Raw genomic sequence first — 25,991 nt, 5'->3', positions numbered from 1 at the left:
CTGAACTGCAAAAGAATTGTGTTGAATGTGGGACCGATAAGAGAATTGCCTGCAGGAGAGAGAACAGAGAAGTTAGAAGAAAAAGGAAAGTGGGATCCACAAGAAAGACAAAAAGAAAAACACAAAACAAAAGAAGTGAGGGCTACAATTAAAGTGGTGGGTCAAGCAAATGTTAGTATTGTCAAAACACAAAAGATAGGGAGTGTCTAAGCCAAATAAGGAGCGAAAAAAGCATGACCCTTTTCTTTTTGTCTTCCTTTTTTTCCCCGACTTTTGGGTCTTTTGGCATCTGACATTTGTTTTGCGTCTCAGGATAGCTTTGTTTTCATTGATCGATTCACGGCAATGTAGCTTTACTGCATACAGGGACGACATTATCGAAAATTCGTGAATTCCAAGTTGCTCCATAATTTCGTATAAAATATAAGTACGCACTCCACGGAGAGTTCCTCGGATATTCTGCAAATTAAGTTTGTTGGATGTGGAAGTCAGGAGCGCCCACTGCCGAAGGACTTTTCCTAGGCCTGCGCACGCAAGAAAAGTCCCAACTGCTTTAATTGATCCCAGTTTCTTCCCTAATGACTTGACTTAGATTCCCTTCTCGAGGCCTTACAAGGTACGCCAAGCTTGTACGGACTGTTGATCATGTCTGCTTCCCGACGGGAATGAAAGGGGACACTACGTGGGTAACGAGTAGAGTCGGGTCAATCCGGCAAGAGTACACTGAAAAGACCTCTAATTAAAAGCTATCCCATTCTTCTTCTTTTTTCACCTAAAGCTATCCCATTCGAGGGGGAAACTGTGGAGCCACTTTCGCATTTGGTTCGATTTTGAAAATGAGTCTTTAAAAATACAAATACTTTTAGTTTAAGAGATTTTAGAAAAAATGCAAATTATATTTGGTAAAACATTCATTGTAAAGTAACTTTGAGTTAAAATAGTGTTTGGCATAAAAAAAATTACAAAGGACTTTGGTTTTAATTTACTTTTTTAAAAAATAAAACAAAAACTCTCTAGTGAAGGGCTTTGGCTACCGGTGAGCAAGATCTGACGTCGAGAACCGTCACGAGATCGCGCGACTTCGTCAGCCAAATCTAGCCTCGTTAGCCTTTCGAAGACCCTATGGTGGTCCTTAGCCGACCACCCTAAAGAAGAAGTAGATGGAACATCAACAATCTACGGTTTCATTTTCGAAAATGGGTAAAAATGGATCTTTAGTAAGGTTTTAAGGGCAAAATTGGTAACTGACTAGTATTTGTAATGAGGCCTTTAGCATTATGCTGAAAGCTCAATATTAGTCCCAATCAGCATTTGGCTTTCAACCATTTCAAGGCTAGCATTTGGCCAAATGCCTATTGAAAAGACTTGCCAAATACTCCAAAATTTTCCAACAAGGCTTTGGAGGTCACAAATCCATTGGAAAAGTCTTCGTATTAAAGAGTCCAAATGTATTGAGTTCACATGCACAAGGATCCTATAAGAGACAAAAAAAGTTTTCGTATAAGTGCAATTCAAAGAAAAGAAAAAGAAAAGAAAAGAAAAGAAAAAAAGAGCCGTGTTTTGCCAGACAATGTTGTTAGTTCTAGTTAGTATTGCTTGTCTTGGATCTTTACAAATTAATAGTTGTTTTATAATAATTGGAAGTTGAATATTCATTGCACAACGTCGTTTTCATGGGGCTCCTTCAGTCATCTTCTGTTTGGTTTGCTAACACTCCTTTAGTCCATCAACATGACTATCGAGTCGCATAGAAGCAGATATCCTTCCTAGGAACAAAAAAGAAAACTTTTGAATCATATTTTATTCAGTTTTTTTTCACCCATATCTGTTTTCCTACCTTACTAGTAATGATTGTGATGACATTTGAAATTCTTCCGGTATAATTCTTTAACATTGCGATTTTTTTGAAATGATTACATACTGAATTCTATGTAAAACAATGCTAGATGTATTAAAATCAACTGATTTTTTTTTTGGTAAAAAAAAAGGTACTTATATCAATAGTACGAAATCTAATACAATGAAAATCAAAATCTAAACATAACATAGTCAACAACTGAAGAGGTGGTTTAGATATCTAATTCGGGCTGAGAGATTTTGTGCGTTGGGCTCGCGCAACCCAGTCCGGAGCATGATTGGCATTTCTCGGGCAGTAGGCTAATGAGACTTCTTTAAGTTGGTCCAGCAGATGTTTGCAATCATCCACCACATCTCTTGGGAGCCATGGTGCTTCTTCCCAGCCCAAGATCCATTGGCAACACGACAGGCAGTCAGTTTCTAAGATCTTTAGATCTACTTTATCTCTATACTTTGCGTTAACTCTTTTTTAAGCATAGAGCGCCTTCCTCAACCTCAATTGTCCTTCTCTAACAGCTCTAGTTGGAGACAACTCTTTGCAAAAGATCAATCAATCATCAATCAAATTCACTTACCTTTTGCTCTGCAAAATTTATCTTACTTGCATCTATGTTTATCGCATTTTGCCTTTATTGTCATGTTTATTTTTCGCCATTTACTTTATTTCCTATTTGGAATCATCACATGGACTCGTTTAAACAATAAGTTTGAAAGTGCTACGCTTTTCGGTGAAAGATATTTCATCGCGGACATTTCCAGCGAGACAACAACCGAGAGATGGAAACCTTCCTAGCACGAGCTGTTCGAGCATCCTTGCCGAGTGCCAAGAGCGAGAGCTTTTTGACAATGAGATATGGAACATTCCTGAGTTCTTGAGTTGAAGAACAAGCGTAATTTTTAAGATCCCCAAGCGAGATGGAAGGAAGACCCTCTTATGAGTAAGAGAAATTGAAGAAAATCAACTTTAATTGCTCTAATTTTTACATAAATTTCAGAACCAAGAATACCTTGTTTAGATTGATATGGAAATTCATCCCCAAATGATATCTTATTGAATCTGCAATTTGGGAAAAACTAGAATAATGATGTGAAAATGCCACGTAAGATCCCCTAAGGGCAATTTTGGATAGAGGGTTAATGAGGGATGATTTGGGACTCAAGTAAAACTTGATGATTTTTCATGAGACAAGGAAAAATTGGAACCGCACCTAAAGTTGATGGTTTTTTTCTTTATGGGACAAAAAAACTTTACGGCAAAATTGGGTCTTGACCTAAAGTTGGGTTTTATTACGAGACAAAAAAAAATTTAGGGTAAAATTGAGACTAAGACTAAATTGGGGCTTTTTTAGCGTATTAGGCCCAATATTGTAATGATGCGTTACATTCTTATCGATACTTTAGTAGAGATTTAGTACATATCCATACAATTATTTGTCAGATGTGCTATCATGTTATACAATTTTTTTTTATCATTTTTAACACAATTTTCTATCTATTGTTTGAATATAAAATACCATGTTATAATAGATATTCCTACATTGTTCAACTATTTACGAGCATTTTATTTTGTTAAATATGGTCTATCGTGTTATACAAGTCCTTTATCGGTTTGTTAATATTATTTTTATGTGCAATTAGAGAAAATATTTTGTCATAATTGGTATTGATGTAGCCTTCTAATCATAACAAGAATTGCTCCTTATACACTATCCTTGTCGTCGAAAGGATCACAACCAATTCCGTGCCACGAACAAGGGCTGCTTCCATTCCACGAAGACAAAGTATAGCGACTCCCGCTGCCTGGCTTAGACAACCATTTTTAGGAGTGCCTCCACTTCCTCATTTCTGGTTTGGTTACTAGCACCAGCAAGAGCCAGTAGTAGAGGAGATTCGAGATGAAGCAAGACAAGGCACTTCTCATGACGAGGAGATAAGGGAGGAGTAACACCGAGGAACAACACATATGCGCATATGTGTTGAAATGGACGAAGTACAACTGAGACTTACTTATGGAACACAATGGGAACCATGAAGTCAAGTTTTGCTTGATGAAATTCCAGAAATTTGAAAAAAAAAAAAGGGGTCCTATTTTAGATCCTTCTTTAGTGAGGTTCACAATTTGTGGATAACTCCTTGACGTTTGGAGCTGTAGCACCTTTTGAGCGTATCACCTTCTCTACTGTCAGTATTCTACAAGACAAGCCACCAATAACGAAGAATGGTAACAAGTAAATGTGATAGCTATAAGAAATATCAACATCTTGTTATCTTTTAGGTCATTCTCAAGGATTGGCAGTCATCGCTGTAGTCCATCTCTTTCGGGTTGAAATTGCAGGTCGCAGTGAATCTTAAGTGCTTTGCATTAATTAATAATACATTGCAAAGATAGATAATGAAGTTGACTAAGATAAATAAAATACAGGAGACAGCTTGGTGCACAGGCTGCAACAGAAAGACCAAAACATCTCAATAAGTGAAGCATGTAGGATCAATTAGCTCTTCCAATTTGATGTCCTCCGATGCGCTTAACACGATTGAGTTATGTGCCGATATCGCTCGAGAAACTTGTTGCATGCTTGGACGATGCTCTGGTTTGGGACTTGAGCACGAAAATGCCATCTTTGTCATGAAAGCCAATTCCCCGAGCACACCACCTTCCGGGAATGGAATTCTTTGATCTAACACTTCTTTCAGTGGCCAAGAAGCTGTTGAATGGCGCAAGGATGATGAAGATGAGGATGCAAGAGAAGATATGAGATCGCCAGGATGTCTTCCCATGATTATTTCTAGTGTCACCACTCCGAAGCTATAAACATCGCATTTGTGGTTCACCTCCATTGTGTATGCGAGTTCTACATAGAGAAAAGAGCAGATTTTTTCTAGCTTTTATACAATATCCATGCTTCATTAATCTAAACTTATTTTGAATAAATTTAGTATCAATTAACTCATAGTTTAGATTTCAATGAAATTTTTAAAAATTTAATTTCTCCAAGGAAAAGTTTCAATTTATTAATTGATGGGCCTAAATCTCAATCAATCTATCATCGAACCTTCAGATCGTGTGAATAGGTTTGGATATGGTGTTAGGTACTTAGACGTATAAAGCAACGTAGCTAACGATGAGGATCTTGTATAAGCATTTTCATGTCTATAAAATGAAGTGGGTGATATTTTGAAGAAACCAACTGACCTGGAGCTGCATATCCAAAGGTGCCTGCAAATGAAGTCCAATTGGATGAATAAGATTGTAGAACCTTAGCCGTGCCAAAATCAGAGACGTGAGCTTCGTATTCTGCATCCAGTAAAACGTTCTTGCTCGATACGTCTCGATGAATTATAGGAGGAGAGCATTCATGGTGCATATAGCACAAAGCATAAGCCACACCTTTAACGACATTCAATCTCTTCTTCCAATCAAATGTTGTTATCCTCTCCTCATTGTTCAATACATCCTTCAAGCTGCCACATTCCAAGAACTCGTACACCAAAAATGAATGTCGAGAACTCAAGCAAAAGCCATAGAGCTTGACGATGTTCCGGTGCCGAGTTTCGGTCAACGCATGAATCTCCCTTTCAAATGCTTTTCGACTAGCAATTTCGACGTCCACTGCTTCCTTAAGTTTCTTTACAGCAACAGTCTCCCCTGTTTGCAACCGGGCCTTGTAAACACTCCCATGTCCTCCCACACCGATGCAATATTTGGGATCAAACTCCTCCGTAGCTTCAATAATGCTCTCGTAGGCCATTCCTCCATCAAAACTCAATATTGCCCACGGGTTTTCATTGGTTCCATCTTTCGAACTAGACTCTGTTTTCCTTACTCTTCGGCGTACGATACTCGAACCTCCCACAACAAGAAGCAAAGAGAGTAGGCAAGCTAAAGTTGGAACCAATATCAGCAGCAGCCTTTTGTTGTTGTTTTTGCCTTTGGACCTTGTCGTTGCACATGGATTGAGACCAGCAATAACTCCACATAAGCCTTTGTTTCCTCTCACAACTTCAATTGTAGCGTTACGAAAGGCTGGAATGTTTGGTAAGGCACCCTCTAACTCATTGTACGATATGTCAATTGACGTCAAGCTTGCCATATCATCAAAGGTCGACGCAATGGAACCCGAGAGCTGATTATGTGAGAGATTGAGTGTCTCCAATTTGCGCAATAGCCCAAGTTGTCCAGGTATTTCTCCCGTAAGCAAATTTTGACTCAGATCGAGAATTTGAAGAGATTGAAGATTGCTAATCTCGACGGGAATGCTTCTGTCAAGACCATTTCTACTTAAAATCAAAAACTGAAGATTTGAACACTCCCCAAGTTGCCTGGGAATTGAGCCACTCAGGTTATTTCCGGCAATGTTAATGCTTGACAGATCGGACAATGTTCCAAGTTCTTGAGGGATGTTGCCTACAAGATGATTGTCATAGAGTGAAAGCTCTAGAAGAGACGTCAATTTTCCTAGGTCTTTGGGAATTTCCCCAACAAGGCTATTTGAAGAGAGGTCAAGTCTATGTAATCGGGTCATGTTGCCAACCTCAAAAGGTATCACGCCTGAGATTCGATTGTTGGAGATGGTCAGGCTTGTCAGATTGCTATACTCACCGAGTCTAGGGGGAAGCTCACCGTAAAGTTCATTGTTGCTCAACCCAAGATAATCTAAGTAAGGGTATGTGCCGAGACCCTCCGATATGTTTCCCTTGAGCTGATTGTTCTCGAGCCTGACTCTAATCAAACTTGTGCAGTTTCTGAGGCCTCGCGGAATTGGACCAGTAAAGTGATTGTCAGTCGCAGAAAAATTTTGAAGAGCTCGACCAGCGCAAATATCATGTGGCAAATGGCCGACAAAATTGTTGCTGGCTAGCTGCAGATTTGTGAGCTTGCTTAAGTTACCTATTGTGGATGGAATCGAGCCAGAGAAATTGTTATAATGAAACCCGAGAACAGAGAGAGACCCGAGCATTCCTATTTCTTTGGGAATAGGACCGGACAGCTTATTTTGGTAAAGTTGAAGGATATTCAGATTGGTCAAATTCCCTATGGACGACGGGATGGGGCCTGTTAAATCATTGTCCGACAGTTGGAAATCTATGAGGGATCTCATTCCTCCAACTTCCGAAGGTATGGAGCCAGAAAGTTGATTGTCATAGAAGTAAAGAAATCCCAAATTACTGAGATTTCCTAGAGTGGTAGGGATGGATCCACTGAGATTATTGCTTGATAAATCAAGTTGACCGAGAGATCCCAACATTCCTATTTCCTTTGGAATGGACCGAACAAGTTGATTATTGAAAAGCCATAAGCTCGACAAGCTGCTCATGTTTCCAATGGAAGAAGGAACTGGGCCGGTGATGCTGTTGTTCATTAGATAGAGTCGATTGAGAGATTTAAGCATTCCTATTTCTTTAGGGATGAAACCAGAAATGCGGTTGTTCATTAGAAAGAGTTGATTGAGAGATTTAAGCATTCCTATTTCTTTAGGGATGAAACCAGAAAGCTTATTATCTGAAAAGGATAGAACGGACAAGTTGGTCAAACTACCTATTTGACTGGGAATTGAGCCGGTTAAATTATTAAGAGCCAAATCCAGAAATTGTAAAGATCGCAACGACCCGAGTTGAGTTGGAATGTTTCTCGAAAAGTTGTTTCGAGACAATCCTAGAAAAGTAAGCTTGGCAAGATGAGCCATGCCCGGAGGGATGTTTCCGAAGAGCGAGTTTTTGGCAAGATTTAGAGCGACCAAGTTGGGCAACTGGGAGAAATTGAGATGATAAAGCGTACCACGAATGGCAGAATCTGAAAGGTTCAAGCTCGTGATGCTGCCGAGAGGATCGCAACCGATCCCGCGCCATGAACAAGCGTTGCTTCCATTCCATGAAGACAAAGTAGAGCGACTCTGGCTGTCTAGGTTAGACTTCCAGGTTAGGAGTGCCTCCACTTCCTCATTTACCGTTTGGTTACTAGCACCAACGATGGCCGCTAGAGAAGAGCTTCGAGATGAAGCTAGACAAGGCATTTGATGGACGAGCATGAGGAGGACGTAAGCGAGGAACGACATGGAGAGTTGTTTCTGAGACGAGGCCATGACAGGTTTAAAGGGGTGGCTTTTCTTCGTTTCAAGGTGTGCATAAGTGTTGAAATGAAGCAAGTATAACCAACGTATTTATAGAAGAATAGGGACCATAAAGTCAACAAACAAGTTACTTCTTCCTGGCCAATGAGAGACGATCCAAAATTTCTTTTTGGGGAGAAATTACAGAAAACTCTCTTATATTTCCCTTTATGTTTTCATCGTCTGTTTAGTATGCATGCGTGGCCCTCCATTTGCAAAGACTTGCTAGTCTTCCGTAGAGCAAAGACTGGGATGTAAGTCAACAAGGCTAAAACTTAATGCTTCTCCACTAAGCGAAAACTTAATGCTTATGAGTGTTTTGAGCCACGTGTTTTTGGTTGAAAATTCTGCGGTGCTTGGTTCGCGAAAAATAAGTTAGTCTAGGAAGACATTCTCCACCCATGAAAAAAATTCCTTCAAAAGTGGGAAAATATTTTCCTCTTTTTGAGAAGACAAAAACATTTTCTTCATCTTTCTTTCCTCCTATCTTTCTCACTTCCTTTCTTTATAATTATTTTTCTGCTATCTTTTCATTTTTTCTTATTTTAAAAATTCAGAAATTTAGCTTTTTCCTTTTCTCTTTTCATTTTTTTTTTTTTTTTTCTTTTTTTTCTTTTTCTTTTTCTTTCTTTTCTTCTTGTTCCTCCTTCCTCTACCGATTGCGAACGTTAGCGACAGCCGGCCATCCGGCGATCGGCCATGATACGAAGCGAGCTCGAGGATCGGTTGGTCCCAATGATCTTGGGCTTGCCCGAGGCCAGCAAGCCACAACCCGCAAGATCCAAGCATCCAAACGCCATCCCTGTCATGGCCGATCCAGCCAAAAATAAAAGAAAGGAAAGGAGGGGGTGTGTACTGTTTGCTTTGCTTGCACAATCGTCATCCAAGTTTCACGCTAGGTTGCACCAGTGAGAGGCCTGGCCTGGACTCACTAGAACAATTTACTCTATCACACACGGACACATAGATTCTTTGATCCGGCGAGCTCATGGATCGCATGCCTCGAACGAGCTAGAGATCGCTGGGACCGGTCAAGCCTCGAGCTCGCCTGCAGCCATTACAGGCCGTCACCATGGCGGGCATTGGCCGACACTAAAAGAAAAAAAAAAAAAAAAGAAAAAATTATTAAAAGGATTCTATGGAGAAAAATGAAGTTCGTTTTTCATACCAAACGGCGGAAAATATTTTCCGGATCTATTTTATAGTTGAGCTAGGCACAATAAAATTTTATTATTTTCTTAGATTTTTTTTTGAAAAAAATTTTTCAAAAATCTGTTAAGGGAGTTTCTCTGAGCGAAAGATGTGATGCAAGAGAAAGTGACACAAAAGTTCACATCCCACTAGTAGAAGTGATGGTGATTTTGGAGCAGGGAAACACGGCATTGAAGAAAGACTACACAAGTTCCCAAATTATGGACCGACACTCCTCGTCCATTTTCCTTTGGAGTTAGGTCCACGATGCAAGCCGCGTTGCTTCGCGGAAAACACGAGATGTGGATGTGACCCCGTCAAACAAATAAACGACTAGTAAGGAAACAAAGCAAAATAGAAAGAGCAAGAGGTAGAATAATGAGCTTCAAAGCCCATTATCGTAATTACTGGGGAATTGCCCCAGGGATCACTCTTCTCATTTGGAAAGAGGTAGGTGGGGATTCCAATCCGCACTTTTGGGAAGAGGTAGATGAGGATGCGTGATGAGGAAGTAGAGTTTAGCAACATGCACCGACACATAGCGCATACAGTATGGCTTGTATAGTAGAATAGAAAAAGATAAAATGAGACAAAAAAAAAGGTCCATAATCGTGATTTGGTTATTATTGTAATATCGTGTTAGACAAATTATTCTCTCACATACTTAAAACCGTTTGGAAATGGAACAATATGAATATAGAATGTATCCAACAATACCGTCCATGGAGAAAGATCAAAGCCACATGGACACGATAATGATTATTCGAATTGGGATGGCTTCCATGGCATGTCCTGTATGATCTCGAACAAGCATTGAGAGTTTTGTTTTGATCAGTTTAACTTTTTCATTTTCCCTTATTTTTTCCGACATCCGAGTCTTTTGGCATCAACGTTTGTTGTGCGTCTCTCTAATCCCTTGTTTTCATTCATCAATTCATGGTGCTGTAGCTTTATTGCATGCAAGGATGATGGATGAGTTCGAAATTGCTCGGTAAATTCGTAGGACAGCCAATCCGGATCAAAATCCGAACACCGAGGCTCACCGTGAGACCCACAACTTTAATACATCGGATGATAAGGGGGCTTCGGTTCAATTTACTATCAATCATGCATTGGATCATCAGTGGGTTGGCAAAAAAACTGAGCAATGGCATAGTGTTCGTATGAGTAATTTTGTAGCATTCAATAGATTTTACCATCTTTGCTTTAGACCAAAAAAAACAAAAAAAAAGATTTTACCATCTTTGGTACTTTGGAGTCTTCTTCTTGACAGACCATCAAGGTGGTTGAACCAGTCATTTTTCTTCTGCGAGGTCACAAGTTCCATCGCATGTGCGTAGGATGCCGAACGGCTTGGACTAATTTATCTATAGCGCCAATGTATCAATAGTTAGCGAAAAAGATTATAATAGCACTGTCAGCGAGAGTAACGAAATAAGAAAATGGCCAAATTACTTACGTGGATTTTCTCCTCCATCCCCCCAACATTTATGCTATTAAAATGATTGTTGCAACATTTATCCATTTCAATGTCCAAATTTTCCTTTGCTTTTGTTACTCTGGCAAGCTTCATTCTTTAGACTACCGTCATTAGACGACTTGAACTTGGACTGATGAACCGACGGTCATCAGCAAAGCGGTGCACATCATCTAGAAATCGTGACCGCACGTCATCGCAACTTGTACACCGTTCAACTGACATGTGGGGCGCTCTATTTGCAAAGACTTCTTAGTCTTCTTCAGAGCAAGGACTTGATATTGCCTGCTGGACTACAATCCCAACCTGCATTATTGACTATGCACTCGTTGCCATAAAAGCATGAAAATCAACAAATGCACAAAAAAGTCCTTTTTATTTTGTTATCTTCGAGCTATATTTTCTCCCATTTTCATATCATAAATACAGAAGCCATCATAAAAAAAACACAAATTTGGCACCACCGTAAATCTTACCCAATCATATCATAAACAATTTCTGTAGGTCGATTATCATATTCGACAAGGTACTTCCCAAAAGGTTGCAGTCTGAGCAGTGGCTTAACATCACACTCAATTTGAAAACTTCGATTGGTTGATAGTTTAGTGTCCTTCCAGAATGCATCCTTCAAGCTCACATATGCAACCCAGTCTTCCAAAGAAACAATCGTCAAGATGCTAATGACATGACGAAGCAAAAGCTTGGAACTTATGGAGCTTTCGACACCCATGTCGGGAATTTTAGAAGGAACAGAAGCACAAAAGCAGACAGAAACAGGGGAGCTTTCGTGGCTTGCAGCAGAGAGGGAAGGGGGCTTCGGCGAGATTCAGTGGCTCGAACTAAAGATGGACTTATGCATGTGTCCTGTTTGAACATTTTTTTTTTTCACGTGAACACTCGCCATTGACTGTGTCAACCAAGCCTAGATCTTTGACCTAAGGGATTCTTCGAAATGCAAACAGTGTTTAGTAGAGTACATTTTACAAATACATTCGGAGGCAATTTTGACCTAAATGACGTTTGGTACTTTGTAAAGAACTTTTGTTAATATACGCATTTAAAAAAAAATCTTCAATTATTTGCACTTAGTCACTAAGGAACCAAGTTGGCCGCTAGCACCTCAGGCGAGGTTGGCCGGCGGCTAATTTGGCTTGCCGGCTGCTTGTCGGTGGCTAGCCAGCCACTCACCGGTAGTTGAGGCCTTGGCCGAGAAATTAGGGATTTCGAGGACATTTCCAGAATTATGAAACTTGAGCAGCGTCAAAGTTAGAAGAATAAAAACATCTATTTTCATTTTGAGAATGCTACTTTCCAAATGCAATTGCATTTCCTCAAAGTTGAACAAAAAATGAAAACACGCTATTTGCCGTCGCCATGGCGAGCGTTGGCGGAAACCAAAAGGAAAAAAATGAAAAATAAGAAAGAAAAGAGAAAAAAGATGAAGATAAATAATTAAAAAATTAACAATTTTTAATTAATAAAACATGAAAAGAAAAGGCAAGAAAAAATATTAAAAGGAGTCCATAGAGAAAAATCAAAACATTATCATTTTTTTTTTGGAAAATAACTTTTAAAAAAACATCTTTCAAAAATATCATATTTTTTGCGAAATAAACGGAGTGAAGGGAGTTTCTCTCGGCGAAATATGTGATGCAAGAGAAAGTGACACAAAAATTCACATCCCACCAGTAGAAGTGACAGTGATTTTGGAACAGAGAAACACGGCATTGAAGAAAGACTGCACAAGTTCCCAAATTATGGACCGACACTCCATGTCCATTTTCCTTTGGAGTTAGCTCCACGATGCAAGTAGCGTGCTTCGTGCAAAACATGAGATGTGGATGTGACCCCGTCAAACAAATAAACGACTAGTAAGGAAACAAAGCAAAATAGAAAGAGCAAGAGGTAGAATAATGAGCTTCAAAGCCCATTGTCGAAATTACTGGGGAATTGCCCCAGTGATCACTCTTCTCATTTGGAAAGAGGTAGGTGGGGATTCCAATCCGCACTTTTGGGAAGAGGTAGATGAGGATGCGTGATGAGGAAGTAAAGTTTACCAATTTGCACCGATACATAACGCATATAGTATGACTTGTACAGTAAAATGAGACAAAAAAAAAGTCCATAATCGTGATTTGTTATTATCGTGATGTCATGTTAGACAAATTATCTTCTCTCACAGACTTAAAACCGTTTGCAAATGGAACAATATAAATACATAGTATACCCAACAATACCGTCCATGGAGAAAGATCAAAGCCGCATGGACATGACAATGATCATTCGAACTGCGATGGCTTCCACGGCATGTCATGTATGATCTCAAACAAGCGTTGAGAGTTTTGTTTTGATCAGTTCAACTTTTTCATTTTCTCTTTCTTGTTTCCGACTTCTGGGTCTTTTGGCACCAGCGTTTGTCGTGCGTCTCTCTGATCCCTTGCTTTCATTCATCAATTCACGGTACTGTAGCTTTAAACAAGGACGATGGATAAACCGACGGTCATCAGCAAAGCGATAGACATCGTCTCGTGATCGTGACCACACGTCATCACGACTTGTACACCGTTCATCTGACATGTGGGGCGCTCTATTTGCAAAGACTCCATAGTCTTCTGCAGAGCAAGGACTTGATATTGCTTGCTGGAGTACAATCTCAAATGGCATTATCAACTATGCACCCGTTGCCAAAAAAGCATGAAAATCAACAAATGCGCAAAAAAGTCCTTTTTCTCGGTTTTTATCTTCGAGCTATATTTTCTCCCAATTTTAAAATCATAAATATAGAAGCCATCATCAAGAAAAAACAAATTTGGCACGAGGTGTTATTGGGGCCCTTCGGTAAATCTTACCCGATCATAACACGACTATCATTTCATGAATTCTTTTTTGTTACAAAAATTCAACTCGAAAGTTTAAATTGATAAGCGGAGAAAGACCATATCCAAGAAATAAATTAGGGCAAAACGTGACTTTAGTACCATGTTGCAAAGTCCAACTTAAAAAATTAAGTCAATTGTCTCCCTCAAGGTTTTTGCGCTCTTTGTACGACGTAACAATTGATTTTCGCCAGTGAGGCATCACACAAGTTGGTGAGACGTCCGGGCCTTAGACAATTAAACCGATGAGGTCCTAGGTTCGACTTCCAACTACCACGTCTTGGTGGACTTACCTGGTGGTATTAGCAAAAATCCCCCACCACCCCCGAGGAATAGTCCATTGCACGTGGAAAACCTCGGTTATAAAAAAAAAAAAAAACAATTGATTTTCTATAATGACAGCAAGAATGTAGAGAAAGGAACGTAAACAACTTACCTTTCGATCAAGTTTGACATGAAGCCTTGCGTGTTTGATTTTTTTCACTTGATGGAAACATTGGGTAGCATCTATCAAGAGCATCTCAACTATACCCAAATTGTTGAAATCCGATCTAAGAATATCATATATTAATATTTATATCACTTGACCGATATGGTACTGGAATTTCACAAGCTCTCAATCCGATGGCACCATTTGTAAGTTGAGTTTGCGCTTTCGGGATTATCAGGAATTACTTCAATTAGGTCTAAGACGAGATATTGCATGAATACTAATGTCGGACGGAGGAGATAAATGTGTTTGAAGTTTCGCGGACACAATGAGCTAATGGCTCGTAGTTGCGAGTGTTGGCAAGACTAGAAGTGGCAATTTCAACCACGACGCGAGAACGTGATTCCAACACTGCTGCAAATTTCGATTTAAGAAGAACTGACTTATTTCACTCATTTTCAATGAATAAGTACTTTGCAATCACATTAGATTAATAGTAGAACTTTACGAAACTACATGGATAACCGATACAAATATACTGACATGACAAGAATTGCCAACAAGTGAAGCCTCTAATATTAGCTCATTCTTCAAATTTTATGCTATCTACCGAATTGAACAGCAATGAACGATGTGTTGAGAGCCCTTTAGAAACTTGTTGCATGCTCGGACGATGCTCCGGTTTAGGACTCAAGCATGAAAATGCGATCTTCGTCATGAGAGCCACTTCCCCTAGCAAATCGCCTTCGGGGTATGGAATCCTCTGATCCAAAACTTCTTTTAGGGAGCAATGGGGGGTTGTCGAATCACTTGATGTTGGTAGAGATGTGGACAAGAGAGTTGATATGAGATTGCCGGGATGTCTTCCCATTATCACTTCCATCGCTAAGACTCCGAAACCATAGACATCGTGTTTCTCACTCACTTCCATCGTGTAGGCAAGTTCTGCAAATAGAAAGGAACAACCCTTTTTCTCACTTGATATTATCAGCGCTTTCTAAATTGATCTTTTACTCTGTTAGACGCACATATAAATAAGTGAAACCAGTTTAAAGAAACCTTGTATTGGGACCGAAATACTAATGTCTTTTCAGTAGGACTTGTTGAATGTTCGAAACATCACATACTTATGAATGAAAAGGAGTAAATCCTCATGAAAAGAAGGAAGAGTGCTTACCTGGAGCTGCATATCCAAATGTGCCTGCAAACGAAGTCCAGTTAGATGAATCAGGTTTTAGAAACTTGGCTGTGCCAAAGTCTGAGACGTGAGCTTCGTATTCTTCGTCGAGTAAAATATTCTTGCTCGATATGTCACGATGGATTATCGGAGGATAGCATTCATGATGCATGTAGGTCAAAGCATTAGCCACACCTTTAACGACATTCAATCTCTTATTCCAGTCGAACAGTCTTATCCTTTCTTCGTTCTTCAAGATATCCTCCAAGTTGCCCGATTCAAGATGCTCATAAACCAAAAACGAATGGCGAGTGCTCGAACAAAATCCGTACAGCTTCACAATGTTTCGGTGTCGGGTTTCCATCAAAGCATGAACCTCCCTTTCAAATGCTTTTCGACTAGCCATTTCGACATCCGGCGCTTGATTAAGTTTTTTAACGGCAACAATCTCACCCGTTCGCAACTCGGCCTTATAAACACGCCCTTGTCCACCCGTGCCGATGCAATATTTGGCATCGAATTCCTCGGTGGCATCGATAATGTTCTTGTACACCGCTCTTCCATCATAGCTCCATATTTCCAACATATGTTCACTGCTCGCTTCTATCAAGCCGTTCTCTCCTTCCCTTTTTCTCCTGAACACAATGCATGAAACTCCCACTACAAGAAGCAAAGCAAGCAGGCAAAGAGAAGTAGGGAGTAAAATGAGGAGCAAATTTGTGTGTCTGTCTTTCCCTTTCCCCACCGTCCCTGGACAATGCGTGAGACCCGTAATATCTCCGCACAAGCCTTTGTTCTCTCCTACAGTAGCGATTGTAGCATTATGAAAGGCTGGGATGTTTGGTAAAGGACCCTCTAACTCATTATAGGATACATCAACAGATGTAAGACTTGTTAGATCATCAAAAGCTGGTGAAATCGAACCCGAGAGTTGATTGTGTGAGAGATTGAGTGTTTCCAAATTGTGCAATTGTCCAAGATCTTGAGGTATATCTCCAGTAAGCAAATTTCGGCTTAGATCGAGACTTTGAAGAGAGCGAAGATTGCTGATCTCTATTGGAATGCTCTGCTCAAGATTATTTGTGCTTAAATTTAGATACTGAAGGTTCACACACTCCCCAAGTTCTCTGGGGATTGAGCCACTTAGCTTGTTTCCCGCAACGTTAATTTGTACAAGGTCCGACAATGCTCCAATTTCGCGAGGAATGTCGCCAGTGAGATGGTTGCCATCCAGCCAAAGCTCTAGCAGATACTGCAACTTTGCAAGTTCTTTCGGAATTTCCCCGACAAGATTATTCGAAGATATATGTAATACATGCAATTGAGTCATCTTCCCAAGATCAGGCGGTATCATGCCTGATAATTTGTTGTCGGAGATTTTCAGGCTCGTCAAATTGCCCCACGTGCCCAATCTTATTGGAAGCTCTCCGTAAAGTTCGTTATTGCTCAGCTCAAGATAATTCAAGTAGGGGTATGTGCCAAGAGCATCAGTAATGTTGTCCTTTAGCTGGTTCTTTTCGAGCCTAACTCTAAACAAACTCGTACAATTTTTCAGGCTTCTCGGCAGGGGTCCCGTGAAGTGATTGTTGAATGCAGTGAAATTCACAAGAACATGACCGCTGCATATATCCGGCGGCAATTGGCCGACAAGCTGGTTATCGCTGAGTTGTAGGCTTGTGAGGGATGTGAGATTGTTGATCTCAACTGGAAGAGAGCCTTCAAGGCTATTGTGAGATAGAAACAGATCAACAAGGGCTCCTAGTCTTCCCATCTCTTTCGGAATCGACCCCGACAACTTATTTTGGGACAAGTCCAAGTCATTGACCTTGCTTAAGTTTCCGATACTAGAAGGTATAGGGCCGGAGAGTTTGTTTTCATAGAGGAGCAAGGCAGTCAAGTTGGCCAACTTTCCTATGGTTTCTGGGATTGATCCTGTGAGATCATTACTGTAGAGAGCGAGTTGAGAGAGAGATCTAAGGTTTCCGATTTCGGGAGGAATATGACCGGAAAGCTTATTGCCGTAAAGATAAAGAATGCCTAAGTTGCTTAAGTTCCCTATCGACGACGGGATTGAACCTGTTAGATCATTGTTTAAAAGCTCGAAATGCATGAGGGATCTCATTCCTCCGACTTCTTCAGGTATGTGGCCAGAGAGTTGGTTTCCATAAAAGTAAAGAAAGCCTAAATTACTCAAGTTTCCTAGAGTTCTCGGGATAGATCCGCTGAGGTAATTGCTTGATAAATCAAGCTCGCTAAGAGACCCCAACATCCCTATTTCTATTGGAATGGACCCAACAAGATCATTATTGAACAGCCATAACTTCGTCAAACTGCTCATATTTCCAATGGAAGAAGGAATGCGACCGCCAATGCGGTTGTTAAATAAGAACAACTGGTTGAGAGATTTGAGCATTCCTACTTCTTGAGGGATGAACCCGGAGATGTTATTGTTTTGAACGTATAGCCCAGTCAAGTTACTCAAACTTCCTATAGAGCCGGGGACCCAACCCGTGATGTTGTTCGATGACAATTCCAAAACTTCTAGAGACCGCAGCAATCCGAGTTGGATTGGAATCTCTCCAGAAAGGTGGTTCTGAGACAAGTCTAGGTAAGCGAGCTTGGAAAGATTGCCGAGGCTCAAGGGGATGTTCCCGAAGAGCGAGTTGTTGTCAAGTTTAAGAGTGACCAAGTTGGGCAACGAGGAGAAATCGAGATCGTGAAGCATACCGCGAATGGCGTTGCTCGAGAGGTTCAAGCTGATGATGCTCCCGAGAGGATTGCAACTGAGTCCGCGCCAAGAACAAGGGTCGCTTCCGTTCCACGAAGACAAGATAGAGTGACTCTCGCTGTTGAGCTGGGATTTCCACTTCAAGAGCGCCGCCACTTCCTCATCTCTTGTTTGGCCGCCTGAAAGAGCGAAGGCCATTAGAGAAGAGCTTTTGGATGAAGCAGGACGAGACGCTTCTTGCATAACAAGCATGAAGAGGACATAAACTAGGAGGAGCATCGAGAGCTGTTTTCGAGACGATGCCGCCATTTGACAGGAGGTTTTAAGCTATGAGGAAGGGGTGCTTTTGTTGTCTCAATGGCAATGCTAGCGGCCGAGGTATTTGGGATAGAATGAAGTGGGATCTTTATGCCATCTAAGACCAAGTCAATATTGGTTCACACTCTAAGCTCACCCAATGCTTGCTGTCCATGACAGCTCCCGGTAGTTTTGACTTTTCTGCTATGAGAAATTTAACATCCGGTGCCATTTCAAGGATGACTTTGAGAGCACATTCTGTCCACAGAAAAGAGGAGCATTATCTTCTTGAGTCCCCCTTTAGAGAACGGTCGGTCTAACTCAAATGTGAAAGTGTGAGCAGAAAACTGTGAGACGTTTCTATCTACTAGACCTATCAAAATGAGTCATTAGTTGTTATATGGATTAATTATATTCCATAAATGGGTTTAAATATAATATGAGTGTTAAATGGGTCAAAAATGAATTTTTAACTTACTTATACCTAACCTACCTCTATGATACTCTCTTCATCTCTCTTGCCCTCACTCAATCTTGCATTTGCTTACTCTTACTCTCATCTCAATTTGGGTATGAGATTTTCTAAACTAGATTGAATATAAAAGTGTTTTAGAAATATACTTCGAGTCAAATATGAGTCAGGTATGAATCAAATTAGATATGAATCACTATATTTACATTACAATAATTGAATCATAAATAGATTAAATGGATTTATTTAGATCGGATCATTTATGCTCGATCCATCGGTTTCACCGACGTAGTACATACGTAGAGTCCCAGATGAAAGACAAGTTTTCGTATGTACTATCCTTTCTAGGAAGTGATGGACAGTGGCATGAGAGGTTTCACTGTCAAGAGCAGTGAAGAAGAGCCCACAGTATTCGAATCAAATAAACGCTTACAAAACCGGCAACTTGCCCACATTGACTTCATCAACAGTAGGTCTTGCCATTTGTCTATTTATGATCTCGGAAGTCCCTTGTTAGTACTGGCACTGGCAGTATCCAAATTCAAGTCTCCGAAAAAGAAATTCGCTTTACGGTGTCGTTTTACTGGAAGGTTTTATGCACTAATCATCGCCTCGAGCATGTGCAAACTCAAAATAGAATATGAGGAGCCAAATAGATGACGTCTCTCACTCATGCCACTTTAAAGCAAGTCCACGATGTTACATCCTTCATATTAATAGGGAATTTGGAACTCTTAACTTATTGTGAATTTAAACTGTAAAAAGATGAGTAATATTGAAAATCAATGCCTATTGCGTTCTTGGCTCTCGCTAACCTCTGTCCTTCATTTGGGTGATTTGTCTACTATATATGTTTATTATCCGCCTTTGGGCCTGTTTGGTTCAATTCCGGGGATATCTTTGGGAAAATGCAAACGTCTTTGGGTTAAGGAATTTTTCGAAATGCAAGCGGTGCTTGGTAGAGTGTAATTTAGAAATAAATTGGGAAGCAACTTTGACCTAAATGAAGTTTGGTAAAAACTACGCTTTGTAAAGAACTTTTGTTAATGTACATATTTAAAAAAAAATGTCAATTATTTGCCGGTGGAACTCAGCCACCTGTGAGCCAAATATGCCGCTGGCGCCCCAGGGGAGGCCGGGCGGCGGCCAATTTGGCTTGCCGGCCGCTCGTCGATGGCTAGCCAACCACTTGCAGGTAGCTCAAGCCTTGGCCGAGAAATTAGGTTTTTGTGGACATTCTTCGAATTATGAAACTAGAATGAGGTCAAGGATGGAAGAATAAAAACATCTATTTTCATTCCGAAAATGCTACTATCCAAATGCAATTGCATTTCCTTAAAGATAGTACATCGTGTTTTGAGAGCAAGCTTGTTGACACTAAAATAAATCGTCCGCTAAAACATGTGATGCACATGTGAGGAGTAGACGCATCTGCAAATCACGTGAAGAATCGATACATGTGCGAATCACGTGAAGAATCAACGCGTGTGCAAAACCGAGGAATCGACACTAGAGCAGGACACATAGGGAGAAAAACGCCTTGATAGAGAATAAAGAAGGCCCAATAGGCGTCATTTGAAGAAATCATCAAACCAGTTAGTAAAACTAAGCACCAACAATTTGCAATAATGTTCATAATTTCCTTTGCGGAAAACACAAACTAACAGGTCCAATAATTCGAATTCCAGCAACTAAATGCTGGACAAGGTATCCCTCAAAATCCAAATCACAACTTGAACAATAATTGCAGGATGGGGGCCTCTCGTTTCAAAGATAGTTCATCGTCTTTTCGGAGCAAGCTCTCAGGACTTGTAGCCTGTAATAGGTCCAAGAAGAGTCACGGTAGATGGTCCAGAGTATTTAATCCAGATCCCGACACGGTTACAACTCGTTGACAACTAAATTTCGGCGACCCATTTCGTCATTTATTGCATAAAAAATAAGGGAGTCGATTCGCTCCCTAAATAAAAGTATCATCAATATAATTTGTATTTGCATATTAGGAACATTCTCATTCAATAGCAGTAGGTCCACATAAATTGCATTTTTTTTAATTGCACTTAAGTCGGTCCACTTATAAACGTGCGGCATTTTTTCGACCACTATGAAAAATAGAGGGAATGATTTCTGGTCAAAATTCACATCATCTTTGAGTTACAAATTTTCATTGTTGTCGGCCAAAAAAAAAAAAAAACTATTGTTTCCTTCATCAATCGGGATCACCATCGTATCACAACATCCCGGCGAACCACTGAGTCAGTCCACCAAGCGGCAATCCTCGTGGTCGCTCATCGATCATTGTTGACTTTTGTCGCCACCGGTGTCGTCACTGCTCGCTGCTTTTCGCTGTACCGACCATATCGAGCGCGGAAGCTGTGTGCTTTGTTCTGGCCGCACACTGCGTCTGAGATCTTTCCCCGCCGTGTCGTGATCCGATCAGTTTCATCTCAGTCGACGCAGGAGGCTGTGGCATAGAATTTGCTTTGTGGTGGAGGCAGACGAACTCGTGTGGGTCGAGGCCCATTCACTACTACCATTGCAGCATCATTGTCCTGCACTTGTCTCGTCTCGTCTCGCAGGCTTTGACGTCAACCACAAAGCGAAGTCAAGCATATTTATCTATAGTCTGAACGTGGACTGAATCCATTCTGCAAGTGGTCTTTTGTAATCGCCGTTAATTGTCCAAATTTACCCCGTTGTTGCCCTTCTGTTCCACAGAGGCGCTACCATTATCGTTCTGATAATAATAACCATATGTGATCCGACATTAGGTTATTTCATTGACTTTATATTGTCCACAGCAAATTACGTAATAACTATCCATTAAGCCCAAAAGAGTACGATAACGTCTTGATGGAAGACGTTACATGAAGGGATATGAATAAGATTATATGTATGGGTCTTCCAAGCCGAACCCTCTCAATAAAGAAACACATCATCGGCGTTTGAGAGAGCAATTGGCTAGAGATATCTATTCGTTGACGTTCAATGCTTCGAGGCTCCTTGAATTCCAGTTTGTCAATCGACTTCATCAATGGCCGGAGATTAGTACATAATCCTTACATTTCTGCATTAGATTATGATAAGACATGAGTTCTTGTTCATCCATGTGTAATGGGGATATTCTGTTCTTTCTAACATTTGGTATTAGAGCATGTTAATATCTCTGCCTTGATGATTTTCGTGGGGTTTGGGTGAATTACAAATCGAGGCTTTTCTAGCTGGCAAGAGTTTTGCCGATTCCGGCCAAGCAAAATATGAACTGTCTAGCCTGCAATGAAAATATTCTGTGGATTCTACTTATGGTCATGCCTCGCTTCATGTACTCCAATTGCTCTTGCTCTTGACAGGAAGGGAAACTTTTGCTTGTCCATCCATCACGTTGGTGCTCTTTCGGCGATCAGCTTGCTTCCCTGCCTTTTTTGTTTTTTCATTTTTTGGCCTACTCCAAGTTTTGAACTTGGAAATCACCCCTGGAAACCGACCCCCAGCAGGCCTCGTGCCTGTTGGCACTTCCCTTTAATCTGATCTGGACCAAGCCACGGATTAATTGATAAGGCTTCCTTAGGTGTGCTGCGAAATGTTCCATGGCCATTGCATCATGCTTGTACGTATTGAGATTTGCCTCTCCATCAATTTGGAATTGGCAGCTGAATTTCTTGTGGGAAGTGGGGATGCAGGGATCAGCAACTGGGTAGATTGCTATGATACTGCTAAAGCACCTTCAAGGCTCCTAGTGGTTGGTTTAATGTTAATACAGATGGTTCGGATAGCATTCATGTGTCTTGGCCTCTAGGGTTTTCCTCTAGGATTCTCTACTGCTTTCTAGAATATTCTCAAAGGCAGGCGAGACGGTAATTGTCGGTGATTAAGAAGATGGGAGATGCAATCTGAGTCTTTAGATCGAATCTAGATCGTCCAAGAGAAAGGGGATCCAAGAAAAACGATACAAAAGCATTCCTTCTCTCTCTAGAACTCTCTCTCGATCCAGGGAAACCTTAATAACTGCACGAGAGAAGCCTAAATCACCGAGGATCGGCCCATGCGACATTATAAAATATTAAAAAGGCAATGTAATATGTAGTTTCCACATGAAGTTGAAATGACCCCAAGCATTAAGCAATATGGTGGAGATTTGGCCGCCCCGTTGAACATCGTCTGGCAAAACAACAGAAATAGGTAGTTTCTCAAGCTACTAAATGAAATCAAGACTTAACCTCTGGTCCTTATAATAATATTTGACTAAACGGCCAGAGCATCAGCAGTTTGTGCAGCATTGTTCATTGAATTGGTAGCACTGCTACGACATGACTGTCAGGAAACCAAGTTCAGGGTCACTTACCACTCGCTAATTAAAGATCAAAATCAAAGACTTCTCAAAAGTACATAAACCAACGCCATGATAAGAAATGTAATTTGCTTTGCATAGCTTTCTGGGGATCAAGCCTCAGCATGGCCAATCAGTGCCAGAAGCATTTTTTCATAGTCTCCAGTAGTGTCCTTCACAATGGTGCGATCAAGGGGGATGCTGTTCCTCCTCTGGTACTCCTCACTTATAAACTTCATGTCGGCCTCAGCCCTGGTAGCAACCACTCTGGTCAGAGCCCCTTCATCTGTTCCTCGCCTATTGATGGCTAGACGAAGAACCTTCTCAAAATACTTCTCAGGGCGAGTCAGGCACTTGACTGTAGCTCTCAGTATAGCCAAGAACTCGTCTTTCGGATCGGTTTTCAAATCCTGCGAACACGAAGGATCGAGAATTAGTCAATTCTTAGTCTAAAATAGAGATAAGTTCAATATGTTCTGATGCATGCTACCAAAGGTTATAGTCTGGAAGTGACCCATGCCAGAACAGAGCACAATGCAGAATAATGGAAAAGTCGGAATTGGGCGCTATTTTAGATCTCAATGTTTAAAAACAAGACATCGTCAAGTTGCCTCTTAGTTCTAACCAAAGCTCATGAAAGAATAATACTCACTGGCACTTTCATCCTTGAGGAACTGTAAACTTAAGACATACAGGTAAAAGCAACATGAAAGGGACGGTTCGTAGAAATTTCTAACTCACCTTGTTGATATCATTTCCAAACTCATTTTTGTAGTGATTCAGCGTAGCATTGACTTGTGCTTTGCTCCTAGTAGCCAAAATCCTTATGAGATCCTCGTGGCTGTAAGCCTTCTCTGAAATCTTCTCGTGGAGTATCTTAGCCTCTGCTTTTGCCAAAGTCATGATGACCTCATCTCCATCATAACGGTATGAGCTCACGAGAGGTACCAGCAACTAGGAGAAACGAAACCATATCAAAATACAGTTTTTTCCCAACAGGCAAGGAAATTACTTACATCAACACCTAATGGAAAAATGAGATGATTTGGGACAGATAAGAGTTATTTCACAGGTTGTCAAAGGGCTAATCTTTTGATGATGGATCTGGTTCTTCATTTAAGATAGGAGAAAGGGGTCCAATAAACAAGCATTTATATGATCTGCAGATTTTCGTGAAACCATCTTATTCCAAAATATCAGAAAGTGCTCTCAATCACACCAGCATCCCCAAAAGCATTCTCTACAGAACTCCAAAACTGTCTTAAAGATTGAACGCCCTGCAACTTATGTTCTCAGAATCCCTGTAATATGCTGGATCAGACAGATTTGATTTTACTTGCCTCTTTCATCAATCGCAAAGAATATTTCACAGGACTATATTCTGAGTATCACACAGCTACAGAGACTTCATTTTACAGGTACTCAGAAGAACAACCGTCGGGATTGGGAAACTTCATGGCATAGTTCAGGCAAGCGTAAAAGCAGTACCTTGCGAAAGTCTCCAGTTGTGTGGTGAGCCACGTCCTCTTCTAGCGACTTCTTGTATCGAGCATGATATGCTTGTCTTGCCAAAAGCAACTGCTGCGGAGACCTTGTGCAGGCTATTTCCATGAGAACCTGATTGCTTGAAGTCCATCTTTTCGTTGCTTCATTAGCCAAGTACACATCACGTTCAGCCGGATCAAGCGTCCAAAGGACCACCAGCCTCTGATGACATGGCAATTACAGGGGTGCAAAGAATTTAGAAAATCATGTCATGCTCCATGAACAGAACGTACAATCACGTTCGATAATCAACGAAAAAATAGGAACGGATATGCATTAATCTGAGGGAAGAGGGATGCGTCTCCCTGAAATGAATTCAAATAATTAAAGAAGATCAGACCTCGAAATCATTTGTAAGTTCTCTGTCCAATGCCTTGAGGAGGTCCTCGCCATAAGTCTCGGCATAGGTTTGCATAATCAGCTTCCTCTGTGCCACATTCCTATGAGCCAATATGGATATGATCAACTTCTCATTTGTTCCCCATCCTTCAAGATGTTCATAAGAATCATCAAATGAGAAAAAGCTTAAATTAGACAATAAGTTTGACAAATTTTTTTTTTCGAGACCACACTAAATCTCAGGCTCAAGGTAGAAAACAATTGTCTTTGCTTGTTCCAGCGAACCGCACATTGCAGCTACAGGAAACATCCTCTGTACAAGAGAATCTTGTATCTTTCGTTTCATTTCGGACCATTCATCAAGTGAATTAACTAATAGGAATAGCGATCGCAGAAGCGACAGAACCACAAAGCGCCGACACAATGGAAGGATCAGGTCGAATTCAAAACAAATCATTAGTATCGAATTGTTTTCGCATCTCCAGAACATTCCTAGATCCAGAAATAGCACGATGTTAACAGAGGATCATCTCCAGAGCTCTAGAGCAGATCGCCACCGAAAGATCACTCCGATCAGATCACGATCTCCAAGCGGATCGCAGATCCAGACGCGGAAAACAGAAACACGATCGCCGACGACCAAACAACGCACGATCGTCAAACATCAAGCAGGGCTGGAATCGGAGGGGGCAGCGCGAAGAAGAGAGAAAAGGTGGTGAGGGGAGAGCGAACCTTTGAATGCTTTCCGGAGTTGCTCGCAGTCGTCGGCCACTGAGGGAACTGGCTCTGGGACTCTGAGAGTCGACATTGTTGAGGGAACAGAGAAGATTTGGGGTGTTTGCGTCGAAGAGAAAACGAGAGAGGAAGAGGGAGACAAAGCAGAGAGAGAACGCTGGTGGTGGCCTCCGCTTTTTAGGAGAGAGAGAGAGAGCGAGCGCGAGCAACGTAACATGGAAAGGGCTAAACCGGAGCGCCACGTGTCCTTATAATTGCTATATCCACTTTCTCGAAGTGGAAACCCGAGGGACGCGGAGTGAGATTTTGGAGAAAATATTAGGTGCTCCTAGAGTGCCACGTCATCTCTAAGACACCTCATTCAATGAACGACACGTGTTCCGCCGGGGCCACATTTCCGATTTTTTTAAAATCTGTTTTTCTCTCACATTTT

The 25,991-nt window shown here is 41.0% G+C and overlaps 4 protein-coding genes and 1 long non-coding RNA gene across 6 annotated transcripts in view; 1 reads left to right on the top strand and 4 right to left on the bottom strand.

The window, feature by feature from the left end:
- Nucleotides 1-25,991, bottom strand: part of LOC115730655 (MDIS1-interacting receptor like kinase 2-like) — a 188,807-nt gene that overhangs the window by 47,021 nt on the left and 115,795 nt on the right. The window lies entirely within an intron of this gene.
- Nucleotides 1,445-24,546, top strand: LOC125313805. The gene is made up of 3 exons (XR_007197428.1): nucleotides 1,445-1,455; nucleotides 9,520-9,525; nucleotides 24,358-24,546. It is a non-coding gene; the product is annotated as an uncharacterized LOC125313805 (long non-coding RNA).
- The window catches only part of LOC115730654 (MDIS1-interacting receptor like kinase 2-like), a 126,305-nt gene continuing 104,509 nt past the window's right edge, over nucleotides 4,196-25,991 (bottom strand). The window contains exons 2-3 of the mRNA XM_048274211.1: nucleotides 5,051-6,905; nucleotides 4,196-4,709 (exon numbers count right to left, since the gene is read on the bottom strand). Of these exons, the coding sequence (XP_048130168.1) occupies nucleotides 4,324-4,709; nucleotides 5,051-6,905 (2,241 nt within the window). The 3' untranslated portion in view covers nucleotides 4,196-4,323. The remainder of the gene's footprint in view (nucleotides 4,710-5,050; nucleotides 6,906-25,991) is intronic.
- LOC125313803 (MDIS1-interacting receptor like kinase 2-like) lies at nucleotides 14,507-16,586 on the bottom strand. The gene is made up of 2 exons (XM_048274214.1): nucleotides 15,116-16,586; nucleotides 14,507-14,883 (listed from the first exon to the last, which is right to left on the bottom strand). The coding sequence occupies exons 1-2, from the start codon at nucleotides 16,467-16,469 to the stop codon at nucleotides 14,522-14,524; spliced, it is 1,716 nt and encodes a 571-aa protein (XP_048130171.1). The 5' UTR covers nucleotides 16,470-16,586; the 3' UTR covers nucleotides 14,507-14,521.
- Nucleotides 22,673-25,705, bottom strand: LOC115732446 (annexin Gh1-like). Of its 2 annotated transcripts, XR_007197427.1 has the most exons (6): nucleotides 25,556-25,705; nucleotides 24,825-24,970; nucleotides 24,428-24,646; nucleotides 23,681-23,893; nucleotides 22,977-23,349; nucleotides 22,673-22,805 (listed from the first exon to the last, which is right to left on the bottom strand). XR_007197427.1 is itself a non-coding variant. In XM_030663093.2 (5 exons), the coding sequence occupies exons 1-5, from the start codon at nucleotides 25,629-25,631 to the stop codon at nucleotides 23,053-23,055; spliced, it is 951 nt and encodes a 316-aa protein (XP_030518953.1). In that variant the 5' UTR covers nucleotides 25,632-25,705; the 3' UTR covers nucleotides 22,940-23,052. The 2 variants fall into 2 exon arrangements, 1 of the variants encoding a protein (XP_030518953.1); XM_030663093.2 differs by lacking the exon at nucleotides 22,673-22,805 and having other exon boundaries at nucleotides 22,940-23,349.

This window comes from Rhodamnia argentea, chromosome 2 (assembly GCF_020921035.1).
Source record: "Rhodamnia argentea isolate NSW1041297 chromosome 2, ASM2092103v1, whole genome shotgun sequence".
NCBI lineage: Eukaryota > Viridiplantae > Streptophyta > Magnoliopsida > Myrtales > Myrtaceae > Rhodamnia > Rhodamnia argentea.
The sequence above is the reverse complement of the archived record's forward strand: the minus strand, read 5'-3'. Positions and strand labels throughout refer to the sequence as shown.

Bases quoted from the DNA above. Each gene is read 5' to 3' on its own strand.
- LOC125313803 (XM_048274214.1), bottom strand. From the start codon at position 16,469: ATGATACCGCCTGATCTTGGGAAGATGACTCAATTGCATGTATTACAT. The intron at 14,884-15,115 runs GTAAGCACTCTT...TTCTATTTGCAG, and splicing joins ATTTGGATATGCAGCTCCAG to AACTTGCCTACACGATGGAA.
- LOC115732446 (XM_030663093.2), bottom strand. From the start codon at position 25,631: ATGTCGACTCTCAGAGTCCCAGAGCCAGTTCCCTCAGTGGCCGACGAC. The intron at 24,971-25,555 runs GTTCGCTCTCCC...AACATCTTGAAG, and splicing joins ACTCCGGAAAGCATTCAAAG to GATGGGGAACAAATGAGAAG. The intron at 24,647-24,824 runs GTCTGATCTTCT...CCATGTCATCAG, and splicing joins AACTTACAAATGATTTCGAG to AGGCTGGTGGTCCTTTGGAC.